Source organism: Ictalurus furcatus, chromosome 13 (genome assembly GCF_023375685.1).
Source record: "Ictalurus furcatus strain D&B chromosome 13, Billie_1.0, whole genome shotgun sequence".
In the NCBI taxonomy this organism is placed as follows: domain Eukaryota; kingdom Metazoa; phylum Chordata; class Actinopteri; order Siluriformes; family Ictaluridae; genus Ictalurus; species Ictalurus furcatus.
In genome coordinates, this window is record NC_071267.1 from 10,482,217 (window position 1) to 10,500,802 (window position 18,586).

Here is an 18,586-nt window from a genome sequence, read left to right on the forward strand (position 1 = left end):
AAGAAACTGGAGAACCCAGAGGAAACCCCCACGGAAACCGAACCCAGATCCTAACCCAAGGTTAGGATCACACCTGAAACCCTTGAGCTGTGAGGCAGCACCACCGCACCACCCAAAAGCAACATCAAGCTAACTGGTAGAAAGAGATTGATCAATGTGATGCTTTGTCCTTCGTCCTTTAATGGTTTTGGGAAACTCATTTTTTAGTATGTGTAAAAAATACATACATTCGTGTTGAATCAAATTCCTTTTGGAAAGCAGCTCCAGTTAGGAACAAAATGGTACAGCCTTGGTCTTGTTAGCAAGTATGCAATATATTTCATATAAAAAGAAAAGGCTCTAAATCAAGCTTTTCTTCATGATTCTGTCCATCACACAGCTTTAAATAGTCTTCCATTTCTTTCTAAAAAAAAAAAAAATTCAGCTCCTCTCCACTAGTTATTCCCAAGCTTACCAACATTTTAGTTGCACTCCTTCACCACTTATTATAGTGCCATTTATTTTATGCACCATGACTGCCATTCAAGTTTTTTTATAAAGCCACATTCAGACGGACAATTAATTTTTCATATTGCATGGGGCATGTTTGCGCTGCAGGGAGCATACACTGGGGGAGAAGTGTCAGTCCTTGTAGAGAAAGGTACTAAGGCTTGTGGCTCAGAATGAGAAAGAAGGTGGCTTTAATCATTTTCTGCGGGAAATGGCAGTTGCTAGGTTACAGGTCAGTGTTGAGAAATGGCTAATGTAAAAAGCCAGTGAGAGCACACTATGTGTAATTATGGCTGTGCTCCAGCATATTGGGATTCTAACTAGAATGCTTATATTATGTATAGATTCCCATGCCTATGTGTCCTAAAGTGTTGTTATTTGACACCAGGTATACTTTCATTTGAAGTCATAGCTAGGATGGAAATGGCCCATGATGTTGCAATTAAAGTTATATATTTCTACACAAATTCTATTTTTTGCACTATTCTGTTATTCCATTCGGTTGCATGCTGTACCAGAAGACCAGAATGTCTGAATTACATTGTGGAATTACTGTGTACTGTTTCTATCCATTTTTTTCCACCATGATTATGTCACCTGACTAAGTAACTGCTTACAAATTATAACTCACTGTGTCTTTTATGTCTCTGGTACAGCTCCTAATTCTATCAGATAGAATTATAAAAAATAATTCTATAAAATTTCTGTGACATTTAGAGGTTTTAGAGACACTTTCTATGAAGAATATAACATGTATAAACAAAAATATTTCATTTGTTAGAAATTTTTCATTTAGATTAAGTCTTTAAACATGGCCTTACAGTATGTTTGCACTGATTCTAACAATGATAACAAGGAAGGCTTGTTGACACGTCCCTCAGGTTAGTTTCCACCCTGTTACACCTGGTCCCTGGATACATCTCTGTTTTGTGCAATGGCATTATATCCTGAAACTGACATAATTATTTTTTAGTGAAACAGCCAAGTCTGGAAGTTGAGTGAGTTGTTCTACTTGCTACTGTCTTGTTACTGTCTTACTCGTCTAGCCCATGCACTTTGTAAGAGCTAACAGAATGTCCGCCCTCTTGTTCAGAGTGGACATAGTGAACCCAGAGTGGACATAGACTAGACTAGTATAAAAGTGAAATTGGTAATTAAATGTAACAATTTTTAATATGGGGATTTTACGACAATGAATTCTTGTTTGTCATTTAGGTCTTGTATTTCTCATAATGTTAATAGGTTAACTCCTATAGAACTTAGAATTTGTGACAAGTTTGCGTGCAATACTCTTTATCCCACATTAGGAATTATAAAATAAAATAATAGTTTACATTATATTTATCAGAAATATTTAAATATGTATTAGAAAAGTCCACATAATGTACTGTATGTTCAGTCATTTTGTTTGTATATGTCCAGAGTCAGGACAGCTAAGTAACTAAGTTTTCTTTGTAAGTAAAGTTTGTAGACTTTTTCTGGCACAAAAATAGTTGATGGCCGCTTAAAAATTGGTAAAACAAGATGTGAATTTTCAAGGGACATCATTTTTTTATTTTATTTTTTTGTCGGCTAAAAGCTTTGCTAAATAGAAGTACATTTACATTGCAGTAGACTGACAAATGTTCACAATTCTGTAAAGGCACTTATAAGTCCTGTATTCTAAATTAAAAATTCAAATGCAAAGAGGATGTACTTTAACTGAACAAGACATTGCTTTCAAAGACAGCGCTAGTGAAAGCTTTTCATTATTTTATAGAGGCTCTGTCTTAGCCAGCAGCCATTTGCACAGTGTCGAAGCTCAGATATGACTCAACCCTGTTTCAGAAGCACATCTTTACTCGGTCTGCTTTGCAATCTCGATTTCATTTAAGTGTCATATTTTTATCTGCATGCTGATGGGATAGAACGGGCCTGAAATGCAATGTTTGCCGTCACACCTGAATGTGTGGAGAGCAGTACTGCAAATGTCTGAGCCTTTGTTAGGTGTGATAACTGGATTTGCGTCCTTGGAGTTCAATGAATTTAAAGAAGGCTTTTTGGTATTTGCTATGCAAGTGGTAGGTGTTAATTCCAATGTTAAAAAAAGTGTGTTTCTTAGCAGATGGTACACTCCGTCTATTTTCTTAGATTTTCCTACTGGATATCTCAGTGGCTTGCAACACAGCACTAATGTAGAATACCACAATTTTTTCCTGAGCAATTTTTGCATTGTGGCAGAGTGCATTATCCTGCTGAAAGAGGCCACTGCTATCATGGAATACTGTTGCAATGAAAGGGTGTACTTGGTCTGCAACAGTGTTTAGGTAGGTGGTGTATGTCAAAGTAACAGTCACCATGAATTCCAGGACTCAAGGTTTCCCAGCAGAACATTGCCCAGAGCATCACACTTCCTCCACCAGCTTGCCTTCTTCCCATAATGCATCCAGGTGCATGAAAGTGATGCAAATGCATCGGCATATGATGTAAAAGAAAATTTGATTCATCAGATCAGGCCACCTTCTTCCATTGCTCCATGATCCAGTTCTGATGCTCACGTGCCCACTGTTGGTGCTTTCAGTGCTGGACAGGGGTCAGCATGGGCACTGGTCTGACCAGACTGCAGCTACGCAGTCCCATATGCAGCAAGCATGTGTGTTCTGACATCTTTCTATCATAGCTAGCATGAACTTTTTCAGCAGTTTGTGCTGCAGTAGTTTTTCTGTGGGATCAGACCAGATGGGGCAGCCTTCGATCCCCATGCACTTCAGTGAGCCTGTGCACCTGTGACCCTGTCGCCGATCGACCGCATGTCCTTCCTTGGAACACTTTTGGTAGGTACTAACCACTGCATATCGAGAACACCCCACAAGTCCTGCTGTTTTGGAGATACTCTGACCCAGGCGTCTAGCCATCACAATTTGGCCCTTGTCAAAGTTGCTGAGATTCTTGTGCTAGCCCATTTTTCCTGCTTCTAACACATCAACTTCGAGAGCTGACTGTACACCTGCTTAATATATTCCACCCCTTAACGAGATAACAATGTTATTCACTTCACTTCACACAACTTCTCAGTGGTTTTAATGATATGGCTGGTCTGGGTATGTAACCATCTGCTTTACTTCTTTACATTCCAGTTCACCACAGCAGTTTCAGAACTAGTTCTTGCCATATATCAAATGTCACAATGGTTCATAACATGCTGTACTCTATTGAGGATGAGAATCATTCAAACTCACCATAGAGTACACGGGTTGCAACGAAACAACATTCAGTCTGTAAACCAGTGAAGGCAGATGGTGAGTTCCATGTTGCTGTGTCACAAATATCCATGACAATCCCATCATTGCAGTCCAGGACATAGCCATAGTATGTGTCAAATTGTATTTAACACAAGAAAGTGACGAGTTCAAGTAATCACTAATCACTTCTTTTACCTAAAGACCTAACCTGACTTCAAAGACAAAACATTTGGTTAGTCACATGACAGCTGCCAGTTATTTCCACATAGCATCCACATGGGCATATTCTCTTCTGCAGATATTTTTCTGAGCTCTACACTTGAATGTGTTAACTGTTAGCGCTTGTCAAAGATGATCCAGTCCCAAACAATCTGGAATTTCATTATGTCCATCATTCAACTCCATCAGGGCCTGCTTCAGGAAGCCAGTTGTTTAGTGGTAGTGATTTTTTAACCAACATTGGATGATTTATATACTGTACGCTGCCTTCTTCAGAAGCCTGTGATCTTGTTCTGTGAGTGGGTGTGTTCTTTCACTTTGGCGTTGAACTGCTGTTCCATGTTGTTCTACTCCCTTACATTCTGGACCACCAGGGCAGTTTCCTGAACTAAATGATTTTTCCCATTTGCTTGCCAAGTACTAATAGCAAAGTCATCACTTTGTGAGTATGACCTCAAGTGGGCAGCTTGCCATCAAATACAATGACATTTTATAGGCTGCCCACATGTGTTCATATAAATCATATGCGCACAGAAATCATCCAACGCTGGCTAAAAAAATCACTACCAATAACCAACCGGCTTCCTGAAGCAATATTATATTATAATTGTTTATAAGAACAAATCTTGGCAATTATCACACAGATGACTGTAATAAAATTTTTTTCCCACTGATTATATTTCACAATCTTGTGTTTATGTCACAAAAACAGAACAGAAAGTAATTGTGTTTTCATCAGTTGAGGATGTGATGCAATGCAATGCAGTTGTAAGCACTTGATCTGTCCTGGAGTACACACTGCATTATTTATACGACAAATGCAATTATTGCATCAACTAACATGAAGTGAAAGAAGCCATGTTCTAGACGATTTGCCATGTTTTAGCCATTTTCTAGAAGTTTTCATTTCATTTCAAAATCATTTCATATGCTATTACCCTTTAATAAGGTTTGTACTATAAAGTTGAAAGCACACAATTGTATAGCAAATGTATAGCTGTAGCATTATAATTTTCCTTCACTGTAACTACAGTAATAAGGCTAGCTCAAACACTGTTCGAACATGACAACACCCCTGTGCGCAAAGAAAGGTCCATGAAGACATCCTTTCGCCAAGCTTGGAGTGGAAAAAATTGAGTCCTGCTCAGTGCCCGACCTCACTAATGCTCTTGTGGCTGAATGGACAAATCCTCTCGACTATATTCCAAACTCTAGTGGAAAGCCTTCCAACAAGAGTGGAGGTGATTACAACAGAAAAGCAGGGAATACATCTAGAATGGGATGTTCAAAAAGCACATATGGGTGTAATGGTCTGGTGTCCACAAACTTTTGTCCATATAGTGTAATTATAATTATTTGTATGACATTTGATATTCAGCTACAATTTCCTGATTATGACAGATCGAGTCAGTAATGAACTGATTTGCATTGATTAGCATTGTATAAAGATAACCAATTTGGGACTCGAGATTTATTTGTTTTAATATCACACTTCACTGTCTGGTAGTTGAAGATGTCAGTGTGGTGTGGTGAAGGAGGACTTAATGGTAGTTAACACACCAACATTTTGCAATGAGCCTTAGTATGAATACAATTTCTCCTACCCCTGGCAAAAATGATGGAATCACCACACCCCACATATAGAGGATGTTCACCCAGCTTTTTTACTTTGTAGCAAATAAACAAAGCACAGATATGACACAAAACAATTTTTGTTTAATAGCTGAACATTCTGGCTTCGTAAAACATACCTCAAACAAATGAAATGAAATTATTTAAATTAATGTCATATTTTTTCCCCCCCAAAATCAGGTAGAGCATAAACTTACGGAATCACTCAAGGTTGAGGAACAAATTATGGAAACACCTTGTAAATTGCATTTCTAAAACAAATACCACATGCAAATTAGTCTTAACCTTGGACTTTTGTTGGGGCCATGTTTCCTTTCAAATAGAGTTGTCAATTGAAACAATTGAGGATTCGAAACAATTGTAAAGTAAATAAGTAAATGAGTAAATAAAACTTCTTCAAGAAGGAAATCTGACATAAGATGTGACAGAAGATGTTGGTTGTTCTCATTCAGCTATGTATAAAATTTGGTGCAAGTATAAACAAAATGGGAAGGTTATAAAAGGAAAACATACAGGTAGACAAAGTAAGACGCCAAAGCATCAGGAGAGAAAACAAAAGCAATATGCCATAAAAATAGAAAATGCACAGCAAAGCAAATGAAAAAGGAGTCAATGTTTGTGACACAACTGGAAGAAATCGCCTGAATGAAATGGGATTTACGTACAGAAAAGCCAAATGAAAACCAGCACTAATACCTAAACAGAATAAATCAGTGGGCTAAAAAGAAGCAGTCATGGAGTGTGGATGATTGGATGAAAGTGATATTCAGTGATGCTGTTCTAATGAAACATGTAAAGATGACTGCCTGAAGAAAACAACTTGATTTCCCCACTCATCTATGATATGTGGTTGCATGTCAGGTAAAAGACCAGGTAAAGGAGACCTCAACAGTCAGTGCACAGGTGTATACTGACATTTTAACACTTTTTTCTCATTCCATCGATAGAGAATAGGTTTGGTCGTGATGGACTTTTTTCAGGATGATAATGCTTCTTGCCACAGAGTAAAAAGTGTGAAAGCTTTTCTTCAGGAAAGGCAGATCAACTCATTGACATGGCCAGCAAACAGTCCGGATCTCAATCCCATTGAAAATTAATGGTAGAAATTAAAGAAGAATTCCTGCAAAGCTGATCTGTCACCCGCTATTCGAGAACATTGGAATCAGCTTGATGGAGAATATTATTTATCATTAGTGAAGTAAATGCCTTAAAGGAAAAAAAGCCAGAGGAAGAGCAACAAAGTACTAATTGTGATTTTTTTTTTTTTGGAAAAAATATGCCATTAAATAAAATCATTTCATTTCATTTATTTGAGGTATGTTTTACACAGCTAGAATGTACAGTTATTAAACAAAAATTGTTTTGTGTCATATCTGTGATTTGTTTAATTGCTACAAAGTAAAAAAAAAAAAAAAAAAAGCCAGGTGAACATCCTTAAGTGTGGTGATTCTGTTTTGTTTTGTTTTTGACAGGGGTTGTACTAAATCCACCAAATGCTGCATGTTAAATGAAGAGTAGGCTGTAATATCGAGAAGGGGATGCCCGTATACAGTATGGACTCAAAGACACTTAAACATCCTCTCAGGAATCTTGTCAAAATACCTTGTTAACCATTAGCACTAGCAGCGAAGCTTACAAACATTTATAAATCAAGGCAAGTTACGTCATGATAGCTAGCTGGTTAACAAAATACATGTCTGTGAATATAAATGCGTAAATGGTCATGACTTCTATATGGACTCTAAGGCTACACTCATAGCACCACAATGAAGTGATACAGATCTGATTTTCTTTCAGGACTGTATGGACACAAAAATCTGATCTTTTCAATCAGACCTGGGCCACTTTAGTAATGCGGCCCCAGATTGGATACATAGCCGATTTGTGGACGTGCAACATGAATGAGAATGGTACGTTTGGAATTTGTGTGGGTTTTCTCCAATGAGCATATACATACAACAGTCACTGTTATCATCTAGTGTTAGCAACATCTAATGGAGTAGAGAAACAACAGTGGGGAAAGTGAAGATTTTCCTGGTGTTTGAGGAATCGAATTCAAGCAAAATTGAAATATCGAAACCGAGTAGTGCACTGAAACAACTGCCCAAGGAACTGTTATGCACATTGGGGTAGTTTATGGGGGAAAGTGCATTCTTATTACAGGCAGATAAGAGTTACTTGCAGTTACAAATGTGAACTGTCAAGACAGACAGCTTTGATCAGAGCAATAAATAAATAAATAAATAAATAAAAATCAGAATTGTGAAAAAAGCTTGTAATGTGAACGTAGCCAAAGACATGCCCACATTTCCATTTCCATCACTGAGAGATACGTCTTCTGTTTTCTGCTACCTACTATATCTACACTGTTAATAATATTTGGAAATAGATGCACATTATGAAGCACACAATAGATTTACTCCAGGTGAGTATTTTGTTTAGAAAAATAAGGATGGTTTATTTGAAGCAACTACAACAAGCATATTATATTCTTCTTGTGAGTCACTCACTGGAGCACAGTCTACAGCCAGATATCAAGAGTGGTCATGTAGTTTCACCCAGTTCTCATTCTACAAACACGATTGCAATGACACGTACAATATTTGTATTCATTTAAAATGATCCGATACTGGGAGAGTGGGTCATATCTGTAATTGTTGAATTTCTAAAAGAAAACTATACAAATGCCAACCAGAACAGACTTCTCCAATTACTGAGGCTAAAACAGCTTATTTACAATCATCTACGCAAAGTAACTCGCCATTGTCAATCAAACGAATGAGCAAAACAAATCAGTCAAACAAAAAAAGCTAAACAAAACAACAACAACAAAAAAAAGAAAAAAATTGTTTTTAATCAAAAATCAAAAATTGCTTCTTCTTTTTTAAAAATTAATTGTGCTTTTTAACCCACAAAACCACTTCGTTGATGAAATGGAACAGTTTCATAGAGGCACCAATAGAAGTGCTAACATCAGTTTCATTTAAGAACTTCTAAAGCTATGACTAGGACTTTAAGTACAAACAGTATGTGTATTTATACATTTATAAAGTTATATAATTCCATTACACGTTCGCACCAACTAGCGCTTTCATTTACACCTTCTGTCGTTCTGGAAAAGTCTCTGCACATTCTTTTCTGCAAAGCCCTTATGAACTGCAGAACTGGAGGGATGGTTTCTAACAAGCTGCACAATCTTCTAGTCCATCCTTTATCAATGATCTACAAATACACAAAAAATAATGGGTATGCACACAGAAGGGTCTCTTGTCTGAGTACAGGGTATATGTGGAATAGAGTATAGTGTAGACGAGGACTGGTTGTCAGACCTTTCTGTGTGTGTGTGAGTTCCTGGTGGATGGCTGAGGTCCGATTGAAATCATTCGAGTTAAACAGTCACTTCGGTCTTACTACCTGTACGGTAGTGGTGATGATGCTGCTGCTGAGCCGCCTGCGGGACATAGTGCAGCTGTTCCACGGTCTGCGTGCGGCGTGAGGCAAACGCCTGTCTCTTGGAGGTGGTTTGGCTCTTGGTCAGCGTGTTGTGCACTGCAGCAGTGCCGCTGTTGTTCGAGGCACTGGGATGCGAGTGTATTTTGGTCATCTTGTAGTGGTCCAAGAGCGGCGTGGTGGGCATAAACACGTCCGTGTGTGATATGGCTCTGGACATGGACTTGTCACCGTGAAAGCTGCCACGTTTGGGTGGCATCGTCTTATCGGGAGAGAGCAGCGGGTCCTGCGAGCGTAGCCTGTCCTGCGAGTAGAGGCGCTCTTGCGAGTGCATGCGTTCGTGAGAGTGTAGACGCTCGTGCGAGTGGACACGCTCCTGCGAGTAGCGGCGGTCCTGCGAATGCAGCCGGTCCTGGGAGATGAGGCGCTCGTGTGAGCGGAGGCGTTCAGCTGATAGCAGCTGCTCGTCGGATAGGATGCGCTCACCGTATGGGGACGTGGGGTAAGCAGATACGGCATAGTCCTGAGCATAGCCACGCTCTGGGGACAGCACGCGGTCTTGAGACATGGCTCTCTGGACACGGTGAGGACGTTGGCGTGACGACTGCTGCTGCTGTTGTTGTTGCTGTTGAGCCTGTTGGCTACTCTGAGAATCCTGGCTCACCTTGATCATGTGTAGTGGCAGGGTGCCGCGTGCTGCCAGATCAGGAAGGTGCCTCTTACGGCTATAGTACTCGTCCACATCCTTGTCAGCTGTGGAAGAGCAGAGGCAGACTCAATCAAAACTCATCATACTTCCACCAACCATGTGTTTTATCAATATCATATGTAAAACTGTCGTAATTATAAACGCAAAAAAACCCCATAACAACTGCATAGTAGCCATGCAGTTTATAACTAGGTATATGCTAGAGGCTGTCTAGGAACAATCTTCATTCTGACCCATTTTTTTACCAGCATCATGAGTCCTTCTCAACAAAAGCAACCTAATAAATCTTATACCAGATAAGAGTGAAAGATGGCAGATATAAGTACTGTAAACTCCTGACTGAGAACTATGCTCTCAAATGCGTTATCTCTCTGTTTTTTAGCCAACATTATCTTTACTGTTTTTTAAACTTCATGCCAGGCAGTTTATGTACCTTGCTGACTAGGTTAAGTTTGCTTAAGTAGTGATCAGACCATGCACATTTAAATTAATGGTCTGAATATAAAGCCATATTAAAGGGAATAAAGTTTAACATCTAAGTGGCTTAAGTGATTAAGCAGGATAGCTTGCTTGAAAAGAAACAAATAAACAAATAAAACACTGTACTTACATTGGGTCTTCACAACACCTTCATAAGCTTTGCACAAAGCACAAAACAAGGAAATATTAGTGATTTAAGACTGTTGTATCTAACATGTTATTACTTTGTCCACAATAACTCATGAATTCATGAAGCTTTGAGATCTTCTGTTAAGTATGTAGTCATGTGGAACAAATAAGCATGCCCCATGGAAATGGTTTATTTACACACACACACACACACACACACACACACACACACACACACACACACACACATATATATTTGGACAACCAAACATTTTAAACAGTGCCTAAAGTTGATACACTCTATCAAATGACACATACAGTTGACATTTTGTAGTAATTTTCACAATTTAAATGAACAAAAAACAGATCAGTCACATGGAAAAAGTAAGCACACCCCTACATTTATGACACCTTCAAATCCATAAAATTAGAATCAGGTGTTCAAGATTGGGTTCCAGTGATTAGAATCTGCTTAGGGAGTGCAGGTGGAACCTGATTTATTTTTACCCCTCTCAGATCTAGTGTCTGGTGTTCTCTTTGCTATTGAGGTGTGTGGTGTCATCATGCCAAGATCTAAAGAGGTCTTTAGGCCTTCAGAAAAAAAGGCTGTGGATGCCTAGGAGTCTGGCAAAGGAATTTTAAAAAATGTCCAAATTATTTGAAATCCATCATTACACTGAAGGGAAAATCATCTACAAATGGCGCAGATTTCAAACGACTGCCAATTTGTCCAGGACTGGCCGTCCCAGCAAATTCAGCCCAAGAGCAGACCGTCTGATCCAAAAAGAAGACTCCAAGAGCCCCAAAATTTCATCACAGGATCTGCTAGTAAGTCTTGCAACTGTTGGTGTCAAAATGTGTGCTTCTACAATTAGAAAGAGAATGCACAAATTTGACCTGCATGGGAGGCGTGTCAGGAAAAAGCCTTTACAAGATTACAGTTTGTCAATGAGCATATAGGCAAAGACCAAGCCTTTTGGAATAATGTGCTCTGGACAGACGAATCAAAGAGAGAGTTGTTTGGCCACAGTAACAGCAGACATGTTTGCTGCAGACAAAGGACAGCTTTTCTGAAGCAGCACCTCATACCAACTGTGAAACACGTTGGTGAAAATGTTATGGTTTGGGGTTGCTTCACTGCCTCATGGTCTGGAAAACTTACATTCATTGATTCAACTCTGAATTCTGCATCATATCAAAGAGTGTTGAAGATAATGTGAGGCCATCTGTCCAAAAGTTGAAGTTGAACCGAACGTGGACCTTTCAACAGGATAATGATCCTAAGCACACTAGCAGATCCACCAAGGAATGGCTCAAAAATAAGAAATGGAGTGTTATGGAATGGCCTAGTGAAAGCCCGGATTTGAACCCCATTGAAATGTTGTGGGGGGATTTGAAACAGCCTGTACATGCAAGAAAACCCTGAAACATCTTGCAACTGAAAGAATATTGCATAGAAGGGTGGTCAAAAATTCCAGCAAGCCTGGTGGACAATTATGCAAAACACCTACAAGAAGTTATTTCTGCTAAAGAGGGCAATACTACCTTCTGAGGCCAAAGGTGTACTTAATTTTTTCCACAGAAGAATATCACATGTATTGATATTTCTGTTGAATAAATGATTGAAAAAACTAATTTTCCTTGTGGTTTTGTTCAAGTTTATCAACTTTATTAACAGGCGCTGTTTCAAAGATGATCAAATGTTTGCTTGTCCAACTATCTCAAAAAAAGCCAACAATTTCCATGGGGTGTACTTATATTTTCACACGACTGTAGACCTGTTACCTTGCTCTGTTTACTTCATATAGATTCCTCAGCTGACCTGATGATGGTCCATTTGGATTCAAAACTATTATGAAGCACCATCCTAATACAAATTTTCCTGTGGTCAAACTAAATTGGGCTTTTATAAGACTGTTACAAGACACTAGGTACACGTTCACTCAGTTACAATGTGATAAATATGCTGTTAACAAAAACACCAATATCTTTCAAGATAAGGATTACACAAGTATAGTTACAGTCATAAATAATCAACCCATAATGCTAACTGAAGATTCTCTCTTTTGTGAAAAGGTCAACGTAATATACACTGTATAATGTGACCTCAAGTTTTTACTTAAGACTTTCATAGACGTTCCATCATTGCCAAAATTTATGCAATGCATATGAATGTTATGAAGACCCAATGTAGGTACTCTTCAAGTAAAAACTAAACCAACTAAACACAAAACACAAAGAACAAAATGAGAAAATGGTATTTTTACATTTCTTTTCAATTCTAGCACTTCCTAAATCTAAGAATTTAATACTTAACACTCCCAGCTGAAACATAATATGCTTATACTATGATTACTGCATGTATTTCTGTATCTTGCTAATTTGTTTTTTTTTTTTGTTCCACCCCTTAGAGTAATATCAAAAATACCAGAATGTTAAATACAGATTGTTACATACATGTTACGTTATAGTTAGACATCAATATACAGTGAGTAATTTTCTTCACAACAGTACGATGGTCCTGATAGGATTCTTGTAATAGAGATAAAGCAAACCAAAACAGATTTCACTGGTTATCTAAACTGGAGCTCACACACAAGTGCACTGAGTGACTGCTGTATCTGTAACTGAATGATTAGGAAAGCAAATTAATTCAATTATGGCCTGCTCCAAGATGAAGAATGAAGCTGATGACCTTGAGATCTGTTACCCTCGAAGGATCGCTCTAGCTGAGACGCTGATAGTGCTTAACTTTGGGGAGGAATGAAGCTGTATTCAAGGAAATTAAAACCTCAAATCAAGGAAATGTCATTTCTGTAGTAAACCCAAGTTAGAGATTTCCAGATTTAAGGCTACTGCATTCAGAATGCAGTTCCCTGAGGTGGTGGTAGATTTTGAGACAATACGTAAGAAACTTACTGCATGGGAACTCGATCAAGCTTACTGCAAATTAAAAAGTAGGTTTCTCCATGTGTTAAACTGAGTACAACTTGGATATGTTGAACAAACTTAATAGATTATCAGTTCATCACCCAGACACCACAACTGTATGCAATTCCCTATATACTAAAGGGTATAAAAATAATAATAATAATTATAAATTCTCACTGCAAGGATATTATACTACCCGTACACAAAAACTCACAAGTCTACTAATCAGATGATGGAGATGCTATACATTTGAGACACAGGGGTGAGAATATGAGAATGTATTTATACAGCTGGCAGATACTGTATTTGTATGTAATCTCTGTGAATTCCAATTTTACCTGAATGGCCTTTGGCAAATTTCCAGACATTTTTCCATATTTCATAATTAATTATTATACATAACTCATTCTCCCATGCCGTTCTTAGCCTTCAAGGCATAATAAAGCAAGCTGACATACTTCTCTACAGCTACAAGGTTGTCAGTTATTGTAAGACAATGGAGGTTTTTGAAATTTAACACTATAAAAAATGTCTAAAAGCAATATCACCAAATTAAATTTTTCATATATAAACTAATTTAAACTCAAGGAGGAAACGAGAGTGACTTATTTATTACAAAGAGCTGAATGTAGAATGTTCAGCATTTGTGACTGTATGTATGTAGTTAATAAAGGTGGAAAGAAAGATCTACCAATTTCCTGTAGTTCACTTGAATTGAAGTCCAAAAGAGCCTGGGCTAATCCATATTAAATTACACATGCCATTTGAAATATTTACTCTTTACTTAGGGAACATTATGAAAGGAGATCTTATTACACGGAATAAATCTACTATCAGTCAGATCAATAGAATGGAGCAGCGAGGTCATGGGGAAGTCCTCTGCAGCGATTGAAGCAAACTGCAATATGTTAATCGCTTGCTTTGGTATTGAATGCCATGCCATAAAGAGGGCTTCTGAATGGGGGGGGGGTTAAATAAAGCTTGGGTGATCTGACAAGCACAATGGTTCAATCATGGATGTATTCTTCCAGGTGGTAAATCCTGCTCCTGGAGAATTATCCTCCAGCAAACTTTAGCTCCTGACAACTTCAATAAGCTGGATCAGACTTGCTAAATGCGATTGATCTCAAGGAGCAGGTTTGTGCACACTTGATATAGAATACAAATACAAAAGACCATTAAGTGCTTGCAGTGCAATGTGGAAAATGCAGGGTTGGGGTCAATTCCAGCTATTCAGAGCAATAAATTCAATTTACGCAGCAAAATTAAGTAATAGTTAATAATGAAATGAATCTGCACATTCAAAATACAAGATGAATTTCAGGTCGTCAACCGAACTGGCTAAGGCTGAAGCGAAAAACGGAATTGAAACGAAATTGATCCCAGCCTTGATAAAAACAACAAGCTCAGTAGAGTGTAGAATGAGAAAGTGGCTCTAACTCAGTCTTTTGAGCGAGGAGTACTTGTTGAGGTCAGCCTTCATGGCGGTTTCATAGGATGGAGGCAGGTGCGAGAGGCTCTGGAAGGAGCGGGAGAAGGACAGATCGTATGGCTCCGTCTGCGATGTGAGGATGCTGTTCATGCGCGTGCTCTCTGGAGGACGACAAGACAGTAGACCAAAAGATGTGTCAAAACAAAGTAACAACTATAAACAATTCTATCTATTTTCTGCTCGGGGGAGTTCGACGCTGCAGCAGAAGGACTGCAGGGAAATCAGTGGATGAACTGGAGCCTATGACTTAGAGGCTAATGAGCCATGGTGAGACAGTGATTTAGTCAAGCCCTTGTAAATAGTGTCGCGTTTCCAGCCTGCTAGTCAGCAGAGAACCCTTGTTTCCTTAGTGATATGATGTCAGTAAAAGCCAGGGAGGAGGAAGGAGGTTGTCACTGCAGCTCCTTCATCTCCCTGGGCTTTGTGGCCGTCACGCCAGCCTGGGCATGGTTTGGACATACAGGGATCGTGCTCTGATTAAAAGTATGGCAGAGACTAGTGCCACAGAATGGGCTCCGAGACAAACATGATGCGTCAGGGAGCCGGAGGGTGCTGCAGGAGGGGAGGATAGTGTTTACGCAACACCATGTGCTCTATTTTACACTGTTCAGCACATGCTGTGATCTTTGCTTTGCCTAGGTATGGCATGGCAAGACAGTTTAATCTTTTTATTTTTTAAGAGATTAGGAGGAAAAGGCTTTGGTAGGTGGCTTTGTAAGTCTCAGGACGTTTTCACACCTGGCTCATTTGGAGCGTTTCTTTTGGAACCTGGTGAGATTCCTCTCACGGTTCGGTCAGTCTAGACGTATATGAACACGGCAATCGTGCTCGGATCCGCACCAAAACAATCGGTCTGAGACCACCCGAACGAGGTGGTCTCGGCCCGATTGCAAATGAACTCTGGAGCAGTTCGCTTGTGGTGAGAAAGCAATCCGACCCAACGGACCGACAAACCGACCTGTATAGCAATGCATGATGGGAAATGTGTTACGTAAAAAGCGTGTTTTGCTAATGGCAATCTGAGAAACCGTGGAAAATGGAGAACTGGATAATGTTTGCAGTAAAAGCTTAAATGAAATATGAGATTAAATGAATCTACTGATGCTGTTATTTGAGCATATTGCAATGAAGGCATTCATATGATGTTCTTTTAGATATGCGGTCAGCTTTGCACGACATTAATGCAAATACTTGAAAACTAAAGCCTAAAGGAAGCTTGGGTTATATATTTGTGACAGTCATATGCCAAGTCCAAGAAGCAACAAGCATGTGATGGTCAATAAGGACTTACACTTTCCATTTTGAGTTAGTGGTGGTGTGTTTTGGTTTTGCTGTTGCGCTTCTGGTTTGGATCTCATGTATTTGGTATATAAAGTATAGTACGTAATCAGTGGCAAATTGCTGCGGTGTAAGAGGAATAAAACGCTTCACTGCGTAATTTTATTAGAAAATACTCATTGGCATTGGGACCGCAGTTCACCACCCTGTGCTGTTGTTGATTAGTTTCCTGTAACAGCTTGCTCCAACAGGTTTTATACCTTACATATCATAAAAGCTGATTTAATATAGGAGGAGGAAAAGGAGAATGGTGGTGGCGTTGGCAAGTTTTTTTTTTTTTTTTTTTTTAAAGTGTATCAACTGATACTGTGATCTGGGACATGTAAGAATGGTTATGCTTTAGCCAAAACACAAACAAATGCTATAATACAGTCTGTTCCTCTTTTCAGTATTAAACACAGTTATGAACATTGCATTTTTGCTTCTTAATTAAATCATAACATCTCAAAGTATACGGCAATAGTAATAAAAGTGTCTGGGAGGCTGCACTGCAGTGTTATTGAGAGGAAAGTTCCATTGCCATAAACAGAATTAACCTCTCTGAGAAAAAGCAATAACAGGCTTTGTCTTATAACAACCAATCTGCTGAAATAAATAAATAAATAAATAAATAAATCTTTGGAGCTTGTTAGGGAGTGCTATCCATCTTCTCACCCCACCCGCTTCCTCCCGGTCGAATTAAAGCGGCTCACCAAAAGGCGGTGATTTAATCCTTTCACTAACAAGATGAGCAGTTGCTGCTTGCTACTTTGAGCATTTTCTAGCCTCCGCATTTCGAGGACACCAGTCGAGAGCTCTTTATCCGAGGCGCACGTAGCACACATTCGGAGCTTTCCCTTCATCTTTTGATCAGTGTGTGTTCATTAAGCAAAAAAAAAAAAAACATTGATGAAGTATGAATACTCCGTGTCAGCTTGTTTTTATAGTTGTCGCCCCTGCTTGGCTTGTTCGTCTGCTCGAATTGATTCTTCAAGCGCACGTCATGTGTAGCGTGTGCACTGCGGCAGGCGTAAGTGAATTGGCTCGCGCTGAAATGGCCATGTTGGCTGCCTTCGACTTCATTTTGTGGAAAGGAATGAGATTATGAAGGCAAACGCTAAGTAAAAGGCATTGCAGGAGAAAGAGTGAAGGAGTGGCAGATGTAATCATTGTCTCGAACTTCAAATGTAGCTCATATTAATACTTTTTTTCCGAATTCTAACCTTATTTATATTTATGGCATGTATTACCGCTCTCACTACCAGCCCTCTGAACCTGATTGATATTTTTAGTGTTGTAAGGCACTCAGTTGTGGCTGTTTATCAAATTAGGTACATGGCTTCTCAGTTATGGAACACTTCTTTGCATTGTAGTCATTATTTTTAACAATGCACCACTAAATTCATAATAAATAAGACTCTATGCTTTTAGCACAAGATGTGTACGGGATAAAGCGTGAGGGGGTATTTTCTAATAACAGCATGTCGTAAAGTGTTTTATTCCTCTCATACCATGGCAATTGTTATTTATTAAAGAATGACATCATACTTTTTGTCATTTTATAGTTACATTTAATGTTATGGAATGTTACAGCCACGCATCTGCCTCTCTTTTTCTCTAAGTTTTCTTTCCCGGTTTTCCAGTTTAGTCTTGCCAATTCCAACTGCCAGTCATGCTGGGCAGAAGAAAGGGTTATCTGCCCTCTTCCACATACATGTGCTTACAGATGCCTGTGATTGGCTACTGTTGTTCTGATTAATAAAGTGGGGACAGTTCTGCCATTTCTCCCAACCAGAGAGCATGGCTAATTTTGCTCTCTTGACTTGGATAGGTGTTTTGAATTAAACTCGCAATCTGTCAACAATACGGTGAACACTTTTCTGTTGCGCCTCTTGGGAGACTCTCCTGTAGTTAATACCTTGACTTTTGCATGGCGGAAAACTTGCTGGCTGTTACAAAGTGCTGACGTTGAAGACACCTTCCATGAATGCTAAATAAACATCTCAAAGCATCACCATATCAATGATTATTCATTATACAGTCGAGGTCATATGTTTACATATCCTTGAACAGGATGTTCGGTGTAAATTGTTATTATTTTGTTTAAAGAGCTTATTTTTTTATTTAGTACTGCCCTTCAGAAGCGAAATAAGATATTTACATGTTTCCAAGAAGACGGAATAATAACAATTTACACCGATCATCCTGTTCAAAAGTTTACACACCCCTGGCTCTTCATGTATCGTGTTACCTTCTTGAGCATCAGTGAATGTTTGCACCTTTTGTAATAGTTGTGTACGAGTCCCTCAGTTGTCCTCAGTGTGAAATGGATGTTAAAATAATATAGGCACTGCAAAGGGGTAAAATATGCACAAGATGCTGAAAAAGCAAAGAATGTGCAGGATCTGGAGGATTTTTCTGAAGAACAGTGGGCAGTTTAACTGCTCAGGACAACACACAGGATTAAGAACCAAGCAGATGTAAATTTTGAACTGGTTCATTTGTGTACATTTATTT

General features: G+C 38.9%; 1 protein-coding gene across 3 annotated transcripts in view; it reads right to left on the bottom strand.

The window, feature by feature from the left end:
• Window positions 1–8,912: 8,912 nt before the first annotated feature.
• Window positions 8,913–18,586, bottom strand: part of LOC128616815 (protein shisa-6) — a 55,552-nt gene continuing 45,878 nt past the window's right edge. For 2 of the 3 annotated variants that reach the window (XM_053639629.1, XM_053639628.1), the window contains 2 exons: window positions 14,701–14,853; window positions 8,913–9,764 (listed from right to left, as the gene is read on the bottom strand). In XM_053639629.1, the coding sequence (XP_053495604.1) occupies window positions 8,950–9,764; window positions 14,701–14,853 (968 nt within the window). In that variant the 3' untranslated portion in view covers window positions 8,913–8,949. The remainder of the gene's footprint in view (window positions 9,765–14,700; window positions 14,854–18,586) is intronic. The other variant, XM_053639631.1, reaches the window with a different exon arrangement.